General features: G+C 43.8%; 1 protein-coding gene across 5 annotated transcripts in view; it reads right to left on the bottom strand.

The window, feature by feature from the left end:
• The window catches only part of Sec24d (SEC24 homolog D, COPII coat complex component), a 98459-nt gene that overhangs the window by 8417 nt on the left and 73013 nt on the right, over positions 1-17029 (bottom strand). For all 5 annotated transcript variants that reach the window (XM_052731088.1, XM_052731085.1, XM_052731086.1 and 2 more), the window contains 7 exons: positions 11314-11430; positions 10532-10702; positions 7494-7590; positions 7232-7377; positions 6357-6495; positions 5603-5721; positions 826-1005 (listed from right to left, as the gene is read on the bottom strand). In XM_052731088.1, coding sequence (XP_052587048.1) covers positions 826-1005; positions 5603-5721; positions 6357-6495; positions 7232-7377; positions 7494-7590; positions 10532-10702; positions 11314-11430 — 969 coding nt within the window. The remainder of the gene's footprint in view (positions 1-825; positions 1006-5602; positions 5722-6356; positions 6496-7231; positions 7378-7493; positions 7591-10531; positions 10703-11313; positions 11431-17029) is intronic.

Below are 17029 nucleotides of genomic sequence, written 5' to 3'. Positions count from 1 at the left end.
ATGACATCTAAAGCCCAGAACACAAGGACCTCTAAGCGATGGAATGAAGATAAGAAAGAAGCTTCCCAGAGGCTCCAGTTTCTAATCTCTGGTCCACCCTTTGTTGACAATCCAAGTTTACGTGACAATCATTTGAAATAATTCATTTCTTACCCTCGCATCTAACACAATTTATCACCGACTGCATTATTGCTAAACGCCTACCGTTTGTGACCGCTAAGACTAAGGAGGAGTTGCATACAACCTATTTGCCTTCTAGACCTCTGAAAGTCCAGGCAGAGTGTCGGGTATTCAAGATGTTAACAACACCTCAACAAAGTGGAATGCATTGCCATGTGAACCCTTGAGGAAGGGCAACTGGGCTCTTGCAAGGCACAGGTATCCTCAAGCATGTGTTCATCTGAAGTCCCTGACTGCATCTGAGAAAAGCCAATCTGAATAAACGTGGTGACTCTTAGTCACACATTATATGAAAACAGATCATTCACACCTGCACAGGATTCCCCCAGCACAGGTGGAAGTGGCCTTGTATGATGTGCAGTTTGACTGAAGTTTTCGGGCACCAACGTGATTACAGACTTCTAAGAGTGCCTACTTAACTGAATATTACTAATGTGGGAATGACGCAAGGGAAGCAACCTGAACAATTCAGCGAAACTGGACCCCTCACACCCTTCCCCAGCCACTCCGAGCACATGCAGCTTGCTCGAAGAGTCTGCTATGAGCCTGGACTGCATGTTTTGACTGAATTTCTTAGAAACAAGAGCCCAGCACGTGCTTTCCTTCCAGACAGCTCTAGGGAATACACAGTTGCCGCGTGCTTACGATAGGCAGGAGCTGGGGATAGAAGAAGAGCTGGGAGTCAGCCACGCCCATGGTCATGACCAGCTGCCGTTGGTATGCCCGCTCATCAGGGGAGATCTCTGGTCTACTGAGCAGCACGCAGTTTTTTAACAAGCAGTTCATGTACACGGGCAGTACTTTCATGGAATCTGGCAGTATAAGCTGAAAGAGAAAAACAATTGTCTCATGAGCCTTTAGCTTTCTCTTTTTAAACGTGTGTGTGTGTGTGTGTGTGTGTGTGTGTGTGTGTGTGTGTGCGTGTGTGTGTGTGCTTGCATGTGTGCAGGCCAGAAGACAACTTCAGGTATCATATCAGGAAGGCCTTCTTCCTTCAAGACAAAGTCTCACCAGGTGGGCAGACTGGCTAACTGGTGAGCCCCGGGGATCCTCCTGTCCTATGTCTGCCTCCCCAGTACTGAGATTACACCCCTCTACTCTGCCCAGGATTTTAATGTGGGCTCTGGAGATTGAATGCAGCTCCTCACATTTGTGCAGCAAGCACTTTACTGACAGGAATCTTCCCAGACCTTTAGCTATCTATCTTCCTCATGAAAAAGAATATACAATATCAGAATCCACAATGACAAGAAATTGTCCCTCGGGACTCTGATGGGATTTATTCCTCATCTTCCACCTCATACCCCTTCATACAGAAGTCTTTTTTCATGATCTTCTGAGTAAGGAGTGTAAAGGACAAACTTGTTCACTGATTCAGGCAAGCACATCCCAGAATGTTTTAGAATGTTCTACTTGACCATTTATTTCACCTCAACCTCTAATCTCATTTCTTTTTTCTTTTCTTTTTTTGTTTGTTTGTTTCTTGGTTTGTTTGTTTTTTTGTTTTGTTTTTTTTTCCGAGACAAGGTTTCACTGTGTAGCCCTAGCTGTCCCAGAACTGGCTCTGTAGACCAGGCTGGCCTTGAACTCACAGAGATGCGCCTGCCTCTGCCTCCTGAGTGCTGGGATTAAAGGGGTGCACCACCACCACCTGGCTTTCTGATCTCATTTCAAGGCACCAGAGTCAGCGAATGTATGCTTTCTCCCAAGAGACACTCTTCTCAATGGAGTTTTCTCCTTGGCAGGAAGCATTTCCCTAGGTCAACTTTGGATGCTGGATTCCTTTCTCAACCAAGGAAAATGAACAAAAGATGAAGGAGCTGGAGCATGGTAGCCCCATGCTGTTTCTAAGTCATTCATAACACAGTCTGAAGAATATTCTTGGCTTCACACACAGAAGTGCGCATACACCTTTTAAATATCTCGAAATTTCACCGACTGCTTCAAGTTACCCAGGAATATTAAGGTAACTTATATTATCTATCATTTTAAATGCCACAAAGGGGTGAGCTTGGGATTTATGTCACAACTCTACAGAGGACAGAGGGAAGAGAGCAGGAGGAGCAAGGGTGAAAGCTGATGGGGAAGATGTTGTTAACGAGTGAGAGAAAGCAGGAGCAACGCTTTACCCCGTAGGTTTGAGGTTTAAAAAAGCATATCGCAGATTGTTACTGTAAAACCTCCCCTGGCTCCGCCATAATTAAATTACCTTGGAGGGAAAAGGTACCAGTTAAGTGTGAGCCAAAATTCATGAAAGTCTGGTTTGACCAAGTTTGGGAAATTCTTTGCATTTTCTAATGACGGCTGTGAACAAAAACACTGGCGATTTTGTAGTTAAAGTCTTTGCCTTGGTTTTTTTTTTTTTTTTTAAGGACTTCAGTGGTATTTTAAATCAAAGATTTACTATTTTATTTGTGTGAATGTTTTGCTCAAATGTATGTCTGAGCAGTACACGAGTATCCGGTGCCCTCAGGTCAGAAGGGGGTGTAGGATCCCCTAGAACTGGAGTCACAGAGGTTGTGAGCCACCATGTGGGTGCTGGGGATCAAACTCAGTCCTCTACAGGACTAGCAAGTGTTCTGGGCTGCTGAATCATCTCTACAGCCACAGGCTTGCCTTTGAGGAGCATTTTACTCCCAAATAACATGAGTGGCTTATTCGATTCCATAAAGATAACTAGCCCTACTTATACAAACCTGAACGTTTACTAGAACATTCCTTTGATTACTCTCCTGGCTGAGCATCTGAGTCAGAGTGGTTCCTCCTTAAATTTTATCCCCCAGGTGGCTTCTCTTGCCTTTGGTAATGAGCAAAAGCAGTCCACTCAGGTCTACTACACAATCAAAGTATATATCTGGATGGTCTGGCTTGGCGCCGGGGTCTGGCTATGGAAAGTGTCCTGAAGCCTCAGTACTGAAGGCTTGGTGCTCAGTGCACCAGTATTCAGGGGTGGGGTGTGGGAGCGTTGGGGCCCCAGCTTCATTGGTGGTTGAAGGGTACAACTGAAAAGCTCCAATGGAAAAAGACAAATCTCATTTTAAAGAGCAGGTATCATCTCTGTTAACTCACCCTGAGTAAACGCAGCTCCACAATGGTCTGGCCTACAATGGCTAAGCCATAAAAACAGATGCCCTCGTCTAGACACAAGTCTCTTTGAAGCCAGAAGGAAATGGTAAGGTTTACCTTCCCCCTTAAATAGGCGAAAACAGATTGTTTTTCCACTTAAAGTCTTTAAAGGCAATCATTTTGATATTAGCAACGAAACTTGAAGAGAAGACACGGACTGTACCAGCTCTACAGCAACTGCTCCTCCAAATGGTGAGACACCCCAGAGGTGGAAGAGCATCTTCCAGAAGTCCAAGACAAGTAGTGAAGGTGGGTGCAAAGTGCTCATGATTGGACTCCATTCAAGCTGGGTTCCCCGAGCACCTGGGGGCCTCATGTGTGTGGTTGATATATTGTGCACCCCAATAAACTTATCTGGGGGTCAGAGAACAGAACAGCCACTATATTAAACATAGAGGTTAGGCAGTGGTAGCACATGCCTTTAATCCTAGCATTCCAGAGGCAGAGATCCATCTGGATCTCTGTGAGTTCAAAGCCACACTGGAAACAGCCAGGTATGGTGACACACTCCTTTAATCCCAAGAAGTAATGGCAGGAGGCAGAAAGGTATATTAGGTGTGAGGACCAGGAACTAGGCTGGTTAAGCTTTTCGGCTTTTAGCAGCAGTTCAGCTGAGACCTATTTAGATGAGGACTCAGAGGCTTCCAGTCTGAGGAAACAGGATCAGCTGGGGAACTGGCAAGGTGAGGTGGCTGTGGCTTGTTCTGCTTCTCTGATCTTCCAGCATTCACCCAATACCTGGCCTCAGGTTTATGTTCATTAATAAGACCTTTTAAGATCCGTGCTACACACACGACTTAAACAAGCATACTACCCAACGATGCCTGCCTCTGTTTTTTTTTTTTTTTTTTAAAGACAGGGTCTCATAGAGCTCAGTTGGCCTCAGTAGCCTTGAACACCTGATCCTGCTTCCTCCCCTTCAGACTACAGGAATTACAGGTGTATGCCACTATACCTGGCTTCTGCAATAGTACTGGGTTTACTAAAGTGAAAATATCCCAAATAATAAAGAGACCTGAACAGCCATATAGATTCAACAGTTGGCTGAACAACTATCAACACAGACGGTAAAAGAATCGGTGACCAATCACTTTAAGCAGCACAAAAGGGAACTTTCCTGAAAAGGGCAACATAACAAATGCTTGTCCTGTTTTTCTTCTTTACTCGGCTGTAGATTCAGATGCAGGATTTGTTGGTGTTCTCCTCCTGCCTACAGCCTCCCCCAAGGTGAGTAACCACGGTAACAACGAATGGGTTGGACAAATGTTCTACCTGTTGCTCATGGAGTTCTTTTCCAATCAGAATCCTGTTGTTAGACCTTCAGTTACAACCATGAAAACTGGCGTCTGACTTTACTGACAGGGAAGAATGTGGACCAGAGGACACAAGCAACACTCGTGGTTTCACCTTTCTGAGTAAGGCTCATCTAGAAGATCTAAAACTTCACATTACGTAGACGATGGCCAAAGACAGTTGTTTCATAGTGATTCTATTAATAATGTGTAAGCTGAGGCAGGAGGATAGCCACACATTCAAGGAGAGCCTGGTCTACCCAGAGAGTTGCAGGCCAGCCAGGTCTACATAGTGAGACCATGTCCCAATATGTAATTTTTACATGAAAATAATTCCATCATTTATGTTAAATTATATTTACTTTTTGAAGAGTTACTACTGCTGTCAGTTCATGGCAACATTATTTTTATGTGCCTAAATGTATTTAAGCATGCACATTACACAACAAAATATCTAGGTCTACATACAAAAGAGAATCCTGTTCTATTATGACATTCCTCTGTTTATAAACAATGTAGTCGTGACTGTCACATTTTCTGGTTTAGACACTTTGTTAAGCCCAGGTTTCTTTTTGATGTTGGCTACAAAGGCACATACATCCATTGTCATGGTCCCCCTCCCACCCCAGCTGCATCCTCGGTTTCCCTGACTGCCTGCTCTACTTCAGAGCATCTGGCTGCAGCAGCTGCACACACCTGCTCTGCACATGCTGGCTGCAGCAGCTGCACACACCTGCTCTCACTCACATGCTGGCTGCAGCAGCTGCACACACCTGCTCTCACTCACATGCTGGCTGCAGCAGCTGCACACACCTGCTCTCACATGCTGGCTGCAGGCAGCTGCACACACCTGCTCTGCACATGCTGGCTGCAGCAGCTGCACAAACCTGCTCTGCACATGCTGGCTGCAGCAGCTGCACACACCTGCTCTGCACATGCTGGCTGCAGCAGCTGCACACACCTGCTCTGCACATGCTGGCTGCCCAGCACAGCGGTGAACTCACCTGGCTTGCTGCAGATGGACTGGCACAGTGCTTCCTGTAACACGCCAACATATGGGCAGTCTGATTAACTAGAATTTCCCGGATGACCTTCAAAGGCTGGTTCAAAACTGCTTTAAAAGCTAGGAGTGCAAAACCACAAATAGAAAGGACATGAAAGCTTTAGAAACTGATCTCTTCAAATAATAACAAAGAACAAGTTGTCGTTATCTTGAGACAACCAAACAAGGATGTTCTTGCTACTGGTCCTCTTTTGAGTACATAGGATGATCCAGGCAATGAAGGACAATGGTCTAATTATAGCAAAGGGTTACACTGACCCAGGTTTATCTTGAGACTACCAGAAATAGAATTCTATATACAGAAAAGACAGGCCAGCCTATTGTCTGCCCAGGTCCTGACTTCTGTAGGCTGAAATGCTCTCCTCTATACCTTAAGTACAGACTTTCAGAAGGGAAGCCAAAGAAATCACCCATCCTGCTTCTCAGTGGTCAGGGTACAGATAATCAACATTGGTGCACGTCACTGGTGCTAGCGGGCACACTCACACACCCTTACATTTCACCTTATCCTCCTTACTAGCAAGGACACTTAAGCCAGATCTGTGTGGCCTGGCCCTGGAGAGGCTTATCTCATTACAGCTGGCTGCACTTCAGCCTCTGACTTGACTGGTTCTTGTACCACCACAGTGTTTTCCAGTTTCTGACCCGATGAGTCTCAACTGCGTCACTGCGCTATGAGATTAGCAAGATGCTACCTGACTTGGCAAAGAAGTTGACAAGGGCATCTGTTTCACAGCTCTTGTAGAGATCTGCTAGCTGGGTGCTGCAGTTTAAGGCGAGATTGTGGATCCGAAGTCTTCGTTGACCGCCGATGGTCGTGTAGAGCACAGCACACTGCAGAAGCAACATTGAGGCATGGGTATTACTGGACCAGAGCCAGATAAGCGCATCTGATCCTATTTGCATGCACAGGATGGAAGCTAAATTGTGATCCCCCCTAGGCAGAAGTTCTAATCCCCAGCACCTCAGAATATGACTTACTTTGGAGGTAGGACCTTTATTTTTTTATTTTTGAGATTAATACAAATACAATATTTCTCCCTTCCTTTTCCTCTCTCCAATCCTCCCATATGCCCCTCCACACTCTCCTTCAACTCCGTGGCCTCTTATTTCACTAATTGTTCTATGTATATCTGTGTGTATATACTTATTTATTCCTGAATACAACCTGTTCGGTCCATATAATGCTACTTGTATGTATGTTTTCAGGGCTGACTGTCTGGTACTGGACAGCCAAGGGATATGCTCTTCCTCAGGGAAGACCATGGAGGTAGCACCTTTAAAGGGGTGAATTAGCAAAAATGAACTAACTGGGGTGCGGTCATATGACTGTAAGAACCTTGGACACAGACATTAAGGAAACCAGTTTGCTGATGCCCGACACTTCACATCGCTTGGCTGGGCTGATGATTACTGTGTCACACTAAGTAGCATCTATGTATCAACCTAGGGGTAAAGCACACATGAGTACTCTAAGGCTCCCTGCTTTGCAGAAAGTGAGTGGAGCCTTGTTAGGAAGATGCCGCACATCTGGCGGCATGAAACCAAGGCCGGGTGAGTGCCTGAGCACCTGGATCAAGGCTCCAACGTCCTCACTGAGCTTGTCATCATGCTTGAACTCCACAGTCACGGCCTTATCACAGTCGATGGCTGCCATTTCGACATCCGTGGTGTTGTTCATAAATATTCCACCAAAGAAATCAGTGGCCCTGAAACCTAAAGAACAGGAAGAAAGGGAAATGGGCTTATCTGAATTTCGCTGCTCTTTGTTGGGCTGTTAAGGAGAAAACAATTATGCAGAAGAGCCGTGAAATGATGTAAATGATAATTACCTGTGCTGGTACGAACCCTCATAATAGCATCGAAGCCTATTTTCTTTCCGATATCATTTCGGAGGTCATTCAAAAACTGCTGGCTATCCAAATTTACCTAAAAGATAAAAATGTGATCAGTGGCCACCAGGGGGCAGTAAAAGACTTCAAAACACGTTACTTTTACCTGATTTAAAAGTAATTATTTTTACATTTTGATTTAGCACACTTACATGTATATCTTATGTACGTATATACTCTTGTGAAAATATAAATCTTTGGGCAGTGACTCAAAGTTGAGTTCCTAAATAAAACCCTTATCTATCTTTTTCATCTTCATAGCATTCGGATGGGAAGGAAGATCACTTACTAATTTTACTTTGCAAATGGAGAAATAGTATAAGCAATTCACTCAGGGGTTTAGTGTTAGGCATGGGAAACGATGCATTGATTAACATATTCAGCGAGGCTGGGGAAAGACACTGTAATGGAGGCGGCAGCCGAGGGGAGGCTTGCGGTGGTGGGGGGGGGGGGTCTTTTATTTGACCATATTTATAGTCTGAAGCTCAGTCAGAGTTCAGAGTCTGGAGAATAAACTGTCCCTACTCTTTTAAACCGTATTTCTGAAAGCTGTTCACAACCCACACCTAAGCAATATTAAAGGAGTACATAATCATATAGTACGGAGCTGAGACTCACCTAGAACACTACCTAGTTGAGAGGCAGCAGCCAATGCTGTATCTCTGACCTGGTCAGGGAAGCCTTTACAAGATTCCTACCATTGCTGCTTGACAGGCAGCAGAGAGGCGGTCTCTCTCTCTCTCTCTCTCTCTCTCTCTCTCTCTCACACACACACACACACACACACACACACACACACACACACACACACACACACACACATCCCCAATCCCCCAAACAAAGAGAAGAGCAGAGGAAAGGAAACAGAGAGATCACAGACAGTCCTTATAAAAGATACTGCAGGTACACACCAGATGCCTGACTACGTTCTTGACCATCATTTTCATCCGGCAATAGTATTTAATGGAAGACACTATTAAAAATTTTACTTTTAAAGCTCAGAAGGAGATGCTAAGATATGATTCAGTCTACAAGAATGCACATAAAAGCCGAAGCGAATTAACACTAACACTGATTATAAAATGTTCTGCTCACTGAAACTGCAGAGGGTTTTCTTCTATTGGATTATGATATCCCTTCTTTTTTAATAACATCGATGGAATCAATAGTAAAGTTCGATATATTGACAAACAAGTAAAGGACTTTTACCAAAAATCACAGAACTGCACGCTACTGAAAACACAGAATGCCATCAACAGTGGTGAAGCCCAGGGCCTCTTGTCAACCCTGCCCCTGGTCACAGCGCAGTCAAGTCACTCTAATGCAGACAGCCTCACCCACGTGGGACCCCAGCACTTCCTCAGCCAGGGTTTTGTAAACAAGGAATGGAAGATGGAGGTTTCTGATCACATGGATTTCCCTCACGAGAGAATGAGCTGAAGCAGTTGCACCACGCCTCAAACATCCCGAATTCCGACCAGACGAGTGTCTGAATGTTATCATTATTAAGACCTTATGTTCTAATGTACCAGCAATGACATGTGTATCCAGAAGTCTTCAAAGGAGTCTTATAAGGTTTTTTTTTAAATATATTTCATTTTCAGTCTTTGGCATTACTAAGCCTCCTACTTAACTTCCAATACAAGCATGTAACTAGGTGATGTTCAGTCAGTCCTAAGCTAAAACAGCATGAGCACTTGTCTTCTGATAGGGAAACACCTCTCTATGATCAGTTGCCCTGGGGAGGACAAACATCAGTGGCCTGGCCCTAGGTGCTCCTGGAACAGCACCCATTCTCTGTGCCTAAATACAGCAAGACTTCAAGGCACAACTGTCCACAAGAGAAGCCTACTCTAAACTGGGATGTATGCCTTTGTCCAATTGAGGGGAGGCACGTTCAGTCCAATGTGGAAGAGCAGGGTGTAATGAACTGAACCTGCCTCAGATTCCAACAAGTTAAAACAAACAGGCAGTAACGTTTTCAAACGTTATCTTAGCTATCTCTTATAGACAGTATACTTTCCCCACAGCAAGGCTCACATTAATATTCAACTCTGGGGTAGCTCAATGTGTGGCTAAAATCAGCAGGAAGTCAATCAGACATCTACTGAATTTCCTTTTGCTAGCTGTCCACAACAGGACACACCTTTCTTAACCCATGAACTAAGCATCCAACTTAAACTGGGCTGGGTAGACAGCTCAGCCCTTAAAAACACCTGTGGTGCAAGTCTAATGACTTGAGTTTGGTCCTGACCCACATGTAAAAACAAAACAGATGACAACCGATAGGTGTGGTAGCTCGAGGCTGTGATTCTGGCTTCTAGAACCCCTACGGTGAGACAGGAGGCAGAGAAGAGAATTCCCAGAAAGCTTGCTGGGCTCGCTAGCCTAGGGCCCCGCACAGAACACAAGTAGAAACAAGGGAGACTCTACCTCAACTGAATGGAAGGAGAGAACTGACTCCTGAACGTCCGCCCTGACCACGAGAAGCTCTCAGTGACACCTGCATCCACACAACCCCATACACACCTACATCCACACAACCCCATACACACCTGCATCCACACAACCCCATACACACCTACATCCACACAACCCCATACACACCTGCATCCACATAACTCCATACACACCTGCATCCACACAACCCCATACACACCTACATCCACACAACCCCATACACACCTGTATCCACACAACCCCATACACACCTGTATCCACACAACCCCATACACACCTGCATCCACACAACCCCATACACACCTGCATCCACACAACCCCATACACACCTACATCCACACAACCCCATACACACCAGAGAGAGAGAGAGAGAGAGAGAGAGAGAGAGAGAGAGAGAGAGAAAGGGAGGAGGAGGAGGAGGAGGAGAGGGGGAGAGGAAGAGAGAGAAAGACAGAGACAAAGTGTATTTTCAGGAAACAGTCAAATTCCAACAGAAGAACAGATGGCTTGCCACCTACCTGAAAAGCATTGTACTTGTAAAGAGTTCCTCCCGTGAGCAGAGGAACCAGCCCCAAGGAAGCCACGTCCACATACTGACTGGGGAAGAGGAAGAGGGTCACCGAGCAGCTGTTGGCCACACAGTCCTTGGCCAGAGATTCGTAGACAGCTGTTTGGGGCTGGAAAAGTATCTGAAGAATGAAAAAGAAAAGCCACACAGTAATTTTTATTAAAACTTAAGTTTCTGTTAAAGTGTTTTAATTGGAGATTTTAAATGAGGAAAATATGGGATTTTCCCTCCAGTTAAGTGGACTGGGCTAATGATACTTCAGGTTATTTGACTCTAACACCCCTAACGGGGCTGTCCCTGCCCCCATCCTAGCCTACAGGCCTGGACACAGCTCTGTGGATTGGCTGGTTCTGTGTGACTGAGGGGTGTGCACCTCAGTCAGAGCCATCTTCCACCCCCACAGACTCTTCCTGGCTGCCATACTGGCTCGGGTTTGAGTGAAAGCTGCTTTTCTGCATCTGGTGCCTTTGCTTCAGGACTAGTGTCTCTTCCTCAGGAGAGCGATGCCACAGTGCGTCCATCTTCCCTCTCCACTCTCTCTTCTTCGAGCAACCCCCTCCTTCCATTTCGATAAAGTTCTCCTTTTACAGTTTCCGTTCAGATGTGTCCGCTATCAGCTTCTCTAGCAATATGCAACTCCGTAACGGTTTACAGTTCAACGTTCTCGGGACGTGTGGGACCCCTTTAATAACACTTCAGTGGACACCTCAAAGGGTGGCCACTCCCAAGTACCTTCTCTTTGTCCGTGTTCACCAGCTTTTTGTCATCTCTGTTCTTGAGCTTTCCTGGTGCTTCTGCCGTAGGCAAGGAGGAATGGAAGATGAACAGCTTTCCAGGGCACTCGGCTGCCTGAAAACATCGCACAAAATGTGTGGTTGGTACAGCTTTATTTTAAGAGAATCATAAATATACGAAAATCCACCTCACTCCAGTCAGAAAGGGATCAAAGAAAACAGAGAACAAATTACTGTTGAGGATGGGGACAAACGGGACCTCTTGCATGTGTCTAGAATGCAAACGAGTCAAGTCTGAGGAAAACGGTGTGGAGGTCCCTCCAGTAACTGAAAAACCACCACACCGTGGGAATGAGTTTTCTGAGAAATACTGCTTGCAGACTGCCTTTACAGAGCAAACTCACCCCACCTGGAATCAAGTTAATAATGTGCTTGGAGATCATTTATCATGATGTATTCATTCTGCTTACATACGGGGCACTCAGCCTGTTCAGAATTAAATGACCTTTGAAAAAAACAATGTAACTGATCTTTCTACACTTTGAACTCCCTGATATAAATGCTCTATTTCTCCTTAGTGACCCATTCACGCCACTGACTTAGGACAATGCTGTGTGGATAAGATGTGGTGGTCACACCTAAGATCATTCACTGGAAGCACGAGGCATTGAGATCAACATAAAGGGGTTAAAAGAAGAAAAACCATGCGAGGATAGATCAGTAACATGTGGTTGTGGCTTTGTGTGCTGTTCTGGGCCAGTAGGGCCTAAAAGCAGTTTCCTCTCTTGTGAAACTTCTATAGGAGACTGATTAAGACATAAGTTCCTAGTTGCTGTGCTGTTCAAAGCATATGAGAATGGCCTTTGTTTAGGAGACCTGATCAGGTCAGAGCTCTTCAAATCCAATCAGGCTCACTCTCGGGTAAACAACACTAAGGGTTCGTTTCTTTTCTTTAACGTGACATTGTCATGACAAAGATACAATACTTATACATGTATATATGTATACACACACACACACACACACACACACACACACACACATACACACACACACAGTCCCCTGAGTCCACACACCACAGTGATCCCTGCAAATCCATGTTTATGTCCGCACTGTTCACAGCAGCCAAGTAATGGAATCTCAGTCTAAGTGTTCACCAATCGATGACAAAGGACATGCAGTACATACACACAATGGAATTTTATTCAGCTATGATGCAGAATGAGATTATTTTCTGGGAAATGGATGCAAATGGAGATCATCATATTAGGTTAAAATAAGCCAGACTCAGAAAGACAAGTGCTCTCTCATTTTTGACTCCTGTGTTTTATATACACAGAAAGCCATACATGCCTATGAGATGTTAGCAGCATAGATATCAGAGAAAGGAAAGAAACTGAGAAGGGAGAGGAGATTTGGGGTGCATGCAGGAGAAATGTGATGAATTCAGCACTATCCACAGTGAGTCTGAGTCAACAAAGCATGTGCAAACTGTCTACTACTTTTTAGTAGGTTTAGAATGTTCTTCAGCACTAAAATTACCACGAAAACAACAGCCTGTATTTATGTCTGAACGGTCACCTCCATCTTTTCCCTCAAATTTAAATGACCCTCCCTTCTGTTTTCTGCTGTCAAGACAGTATCTAGTCTTTTACTGTAAAAAGGAAAGTGAAAATCACATCTTACGGAGACTTCCTGTGTTAATTGGATCAAACTAAAAATATTTCTTACAATCACACATTCAGCTCTCAAAAATATAAAGTGAAATGTCTCTTGTCTGAGCCACCCAATTCCCATAGAGAATTCACTTTCACCCCATCTAGGCATTGTCTAGTCACAGAAATGCTGGACTTTGTACTACACGGACCCGGTTCCTCCAGGCTATGGTTAGAGTGTTAGCCGCTGCGTGAACTCTGTGATTTCAAGAAAATCACTCAGCTCCTCTAAAGATCATTCATACCACACAGGACCTAGCCACAGTAACCACAGAACCAAGAGTCGGGAGACTTTGAGGCTCAGTTGATCATAATAAACATATTTCATTGTCTGGCTAATGAGTGACAAGGCCCTACTCAGGGCCCATTAGAACATTCAGCACTGTAAACTATAAAGTAGCTCAGGCTAGGAAGAAGGCTCAAAGGATACAGTGCTTGCAGTTCAAATGTGAGGACCTGAGTCCAATCCCCAACTCCCACATAAAGAACTGATAGGCATGTTGGATGCCTGTAATCCCAGCACTCAACTAGGAGAAACAGAAAAGACTAGCCAGAATTGGCAAGCTTCAGGTTCAGGAGAAATCCTGCTCCAAGGGGAGGGGAGGGGCAATCTGGGCAGACACTTGATGTCAACTTCAGGCCTATACACACACACACACACACACACACACACACACACACACACACACACACGCACCTCCACAAATATACACACACATACACACACACCCCCCATATACACACACACTCTCATACATATAATCACATTTCTACACATACACCACACACACACACACACACACACACACACACACACACACATATATATATACACAAAAACTTACAAGAATACAACACATACACATGTAAGATATATAGTAGCTATATTTATTTATTCTTATTCAATTACCCTATTTTAAAGTTATAGCTTCACTAATTATAGACTTATAAAGCATTTTATATCTGGCAAATGGTTTACACTCCTACAAAATTTGATGTTTTTGCCAAAATTGGACTGTGCTCACAAGAGTGAGTCATTCAAAATGAGATGAATGGCATGCATCCTTCTGATTTCCGTATTTACTGTCTTTCCCTCTTTAAGTGTTTTGTACTGTCTATAAATGGAGTGTCATGATGGATCTTGAAACTGAATTTTGGTGTCAATTGTGAATTATCTCAAGGTAGATTGAACCCCTGTATTCAGGTAGTAATATATTTCAGGTATAACCATCGAAACCCATGTATATTCAACTCTTTGCCCAACTCTTTTTTTTTTTTAAGATTTGCTTATTTTTATTTATGTGTTTGAAGGTTTTTCCTGAATGTATTTAAGTACATCATGTGCATACAGTATCCACAGAGGCCAGGAGAGGGCATAGAATCCTCTGGAGTTACAGGCAGTTGTGAACAACTATGTGGGTGCAGAGAACTGAACTTGGGTCCTCTGCAAGAGTTGCAAGTACTCTTAACCACTGAACCATCTCTCTAGCACCCCTTTGGCCCAATTCTTATATAGAAGTTTATTTATCAAGTTATTTGACTTAGATAAACGATTTTGTCAGCAATTTGAATGTAATTGATTTACGCATGTGTCAGAGTCTAAATACAGATTTTACTACATGGGAGGAAAAAAAGAGGCTGAGATTGGAAGATGCTGTGAACATAGTGGTATTGTTTGTTCTTGTTCTTTTGGGGGGCCTGCCACCCAGCTCCCAAATAAGTTCTCACATGGAAGCTTATTATTTCTTATGAATGCTCAGCCTTAGCTTGGATTAGTTTCAAGCCAGCTTTTCTTAACTTAAATTATCCCCTCTACTTTTGCCTCTGGGCTTTTCCTGTTCTCTTACTTCTGTAAATCTTACTCTTACTCCATGGCTTGCTGTGTAGCTGGGTGGCTGGCCCCTGGAGTCCTCCTCCTTCTCTGGCTGCTAGATTTATCTCTCCTCCTGAATTTCTCCCTCTATATATTCCCTCTGCCTGCCAGCCCCGCCTATCCTTTCTCCTGCCTTGCTATTGGCCAGTCTTTATTACACCATTAGGTGTTTTATACAGGCACAGTAACACAGCTTCACAGAATTAAACAAATGCAATATAAACAAAAATAACACAGCTTAAAATAATATTCTACTACAACACAGCACAACAGAAAAACATAAATCCCTTAGTTGAGTATTTCAAGGGCATTTAGGAACATGCACAGGACTTTCCAAACAGCCATAGTTTATCTTTGTGACAAATTTGCACATATTTTTGCTAATTTTGATCTGTTCTGTTTGCTTTAAGAAGTTTATTATTAATAATTCTACATATATGTGAATTATATACACACATACACATATGCATATAATTAGTATATAAATATATTAGAGGTGTATAATTATTATATGAATAATTAGTAGCATATATAATTATATATATGCATATATAAAGTTTTTACTTGGTATCAATCTGGTGGATAGAAAAGGTGTAAATCAAGTGGAGAGCCCAGTTCTGAAATGCCTTCATGGTAAAACACGCCCCCTTTTGATGCTGCTTTGGTTTCTACTCCCTGCTCATAGTGAACGGGATCGCATCTCTGCCCTCTGTACATGATATTCTGAGCTACTGACCAAACCACAGTCCTGGACTTTCCCAAGTTACCCCTGACCTCCCTACTCCCACTTTTACCACCAGGAGAATTGTGTCTTTAATACAGAGTTAAATGTCCCCTGCCATGCTTCATAGAACTTAGAAGCAGGACAGTCTAGCTGCTTTGCAAACACAAGCACTTATTGATTTTCCTTATTGGTAGAAAAGAATGAATGAGTGAGTAAAGAGATCTCCCCAACACTGTTTCTCCACTGAACATTCTCAAATGTGTTATTGTCTCAGTAGTGATGGCTACAGGTGAGAATTTTTTTTCTTCAAAACAGGGTTTCTCTGTGTAGCTTTGGAGTCTGTCCGGGAACTTGCTCTGTAGACCAGGCTAGACTCGAACTCACAGCGATCTGCCTGGCTCTGCCTCCCAAGTGCTGGGATTAAAGGCATGCACCACCACCACCCAGCAACAGGTGGGAACTTAGTGGCTTCTCATGTACATTATGCTAATTTAAGTCTGATTTTTAGCTACCTAGAACCTGACTTTGTATTCATGAGGTCTTCTAAACTGCTATGCTTAGATATTAGTTTTTTCTCATTTTAAAACATCAACATTTTTTTTTTTTTTTGGTTTTTCGAGACAGGGTTTCTCTGTGTAGCTTTGCGCCTTTCCTGGAACTCACTTGGTAGCCCAGGCTGGCCTCGAACTCACAGAGATCCGCCTGCCTCTGCCTCCCGAGTGCTGGGATTAAAGGCGTGCACCACCACCGCCCGGCAACATCAACATTTTTGTGCTGGCTAGTTTATGCCAACTTGACACAGCTAGAGTTATCTGAAAGGAGGGAACATCAATGGAGAAGATGCCTCCATAAGGTCTGGCTATAGGCATTTTCATAATTAATGATTGATGGGGGAGGGCCCAGCCCATTGTGAATGGTGCCATCCCTGGGCTGGTGGCCCTGGGTTCTATAAGAAAGCAGGCTGAGCAAGCCAGTAAGCAGCACTCCTCCATGGCCTCTGTATCAGTTCCTGCCTCCAGGTTCCTGCCTGTTTGAGTTCCTGTTCTGACTGCCTTTGATGATGAACAGCGATACAGAGTAAACCCTTCCCTCCCTAAGTTGCTTTGGTCACGTGTTTCATCAGAGCAATGATCAATAACACTGACTATGACAGTTTTTCATATACTTTAGGGATTGATATATTAATAAATATTAGTGTAACAATAAACTTGTAAATAAAAAACATAATGCAAAAGATATAAAGACATGAATTACAGTGAATAAGACTGTCATGAATGGATGCCAGAGAATGCTTCGTGCTACAATAAGCACTGCATAAGCAACTTCAGAGTATATTATTATTGTTATGGACAATGACTTATCAGAATTGACATTAAATTTTAGACAAAGAACAACTTGTCAT

The sequence above is a fragment of the Peromyscus californicus genome, unplaced genomic scaffold, assembly GCF_007827085.1.
Source record: "Peromyscus californicus insignis strain IS unplaced genomic scaffold, ASM782708v3 Scaffold_9__1_contigs__length_137607984, whole genome shotgun sequence".
Classification (NCBI taxonomy): Eukaryota; Metazoa; Chordata; class Mammalia; order Rodentia; family Cricetidae; genus Peromyscus; species Peromyscus californicus.
Note: the sequence above shows the minus strand (reverse complement) of the source record. Positions and strands in the feature narration are given on the sequence as shown.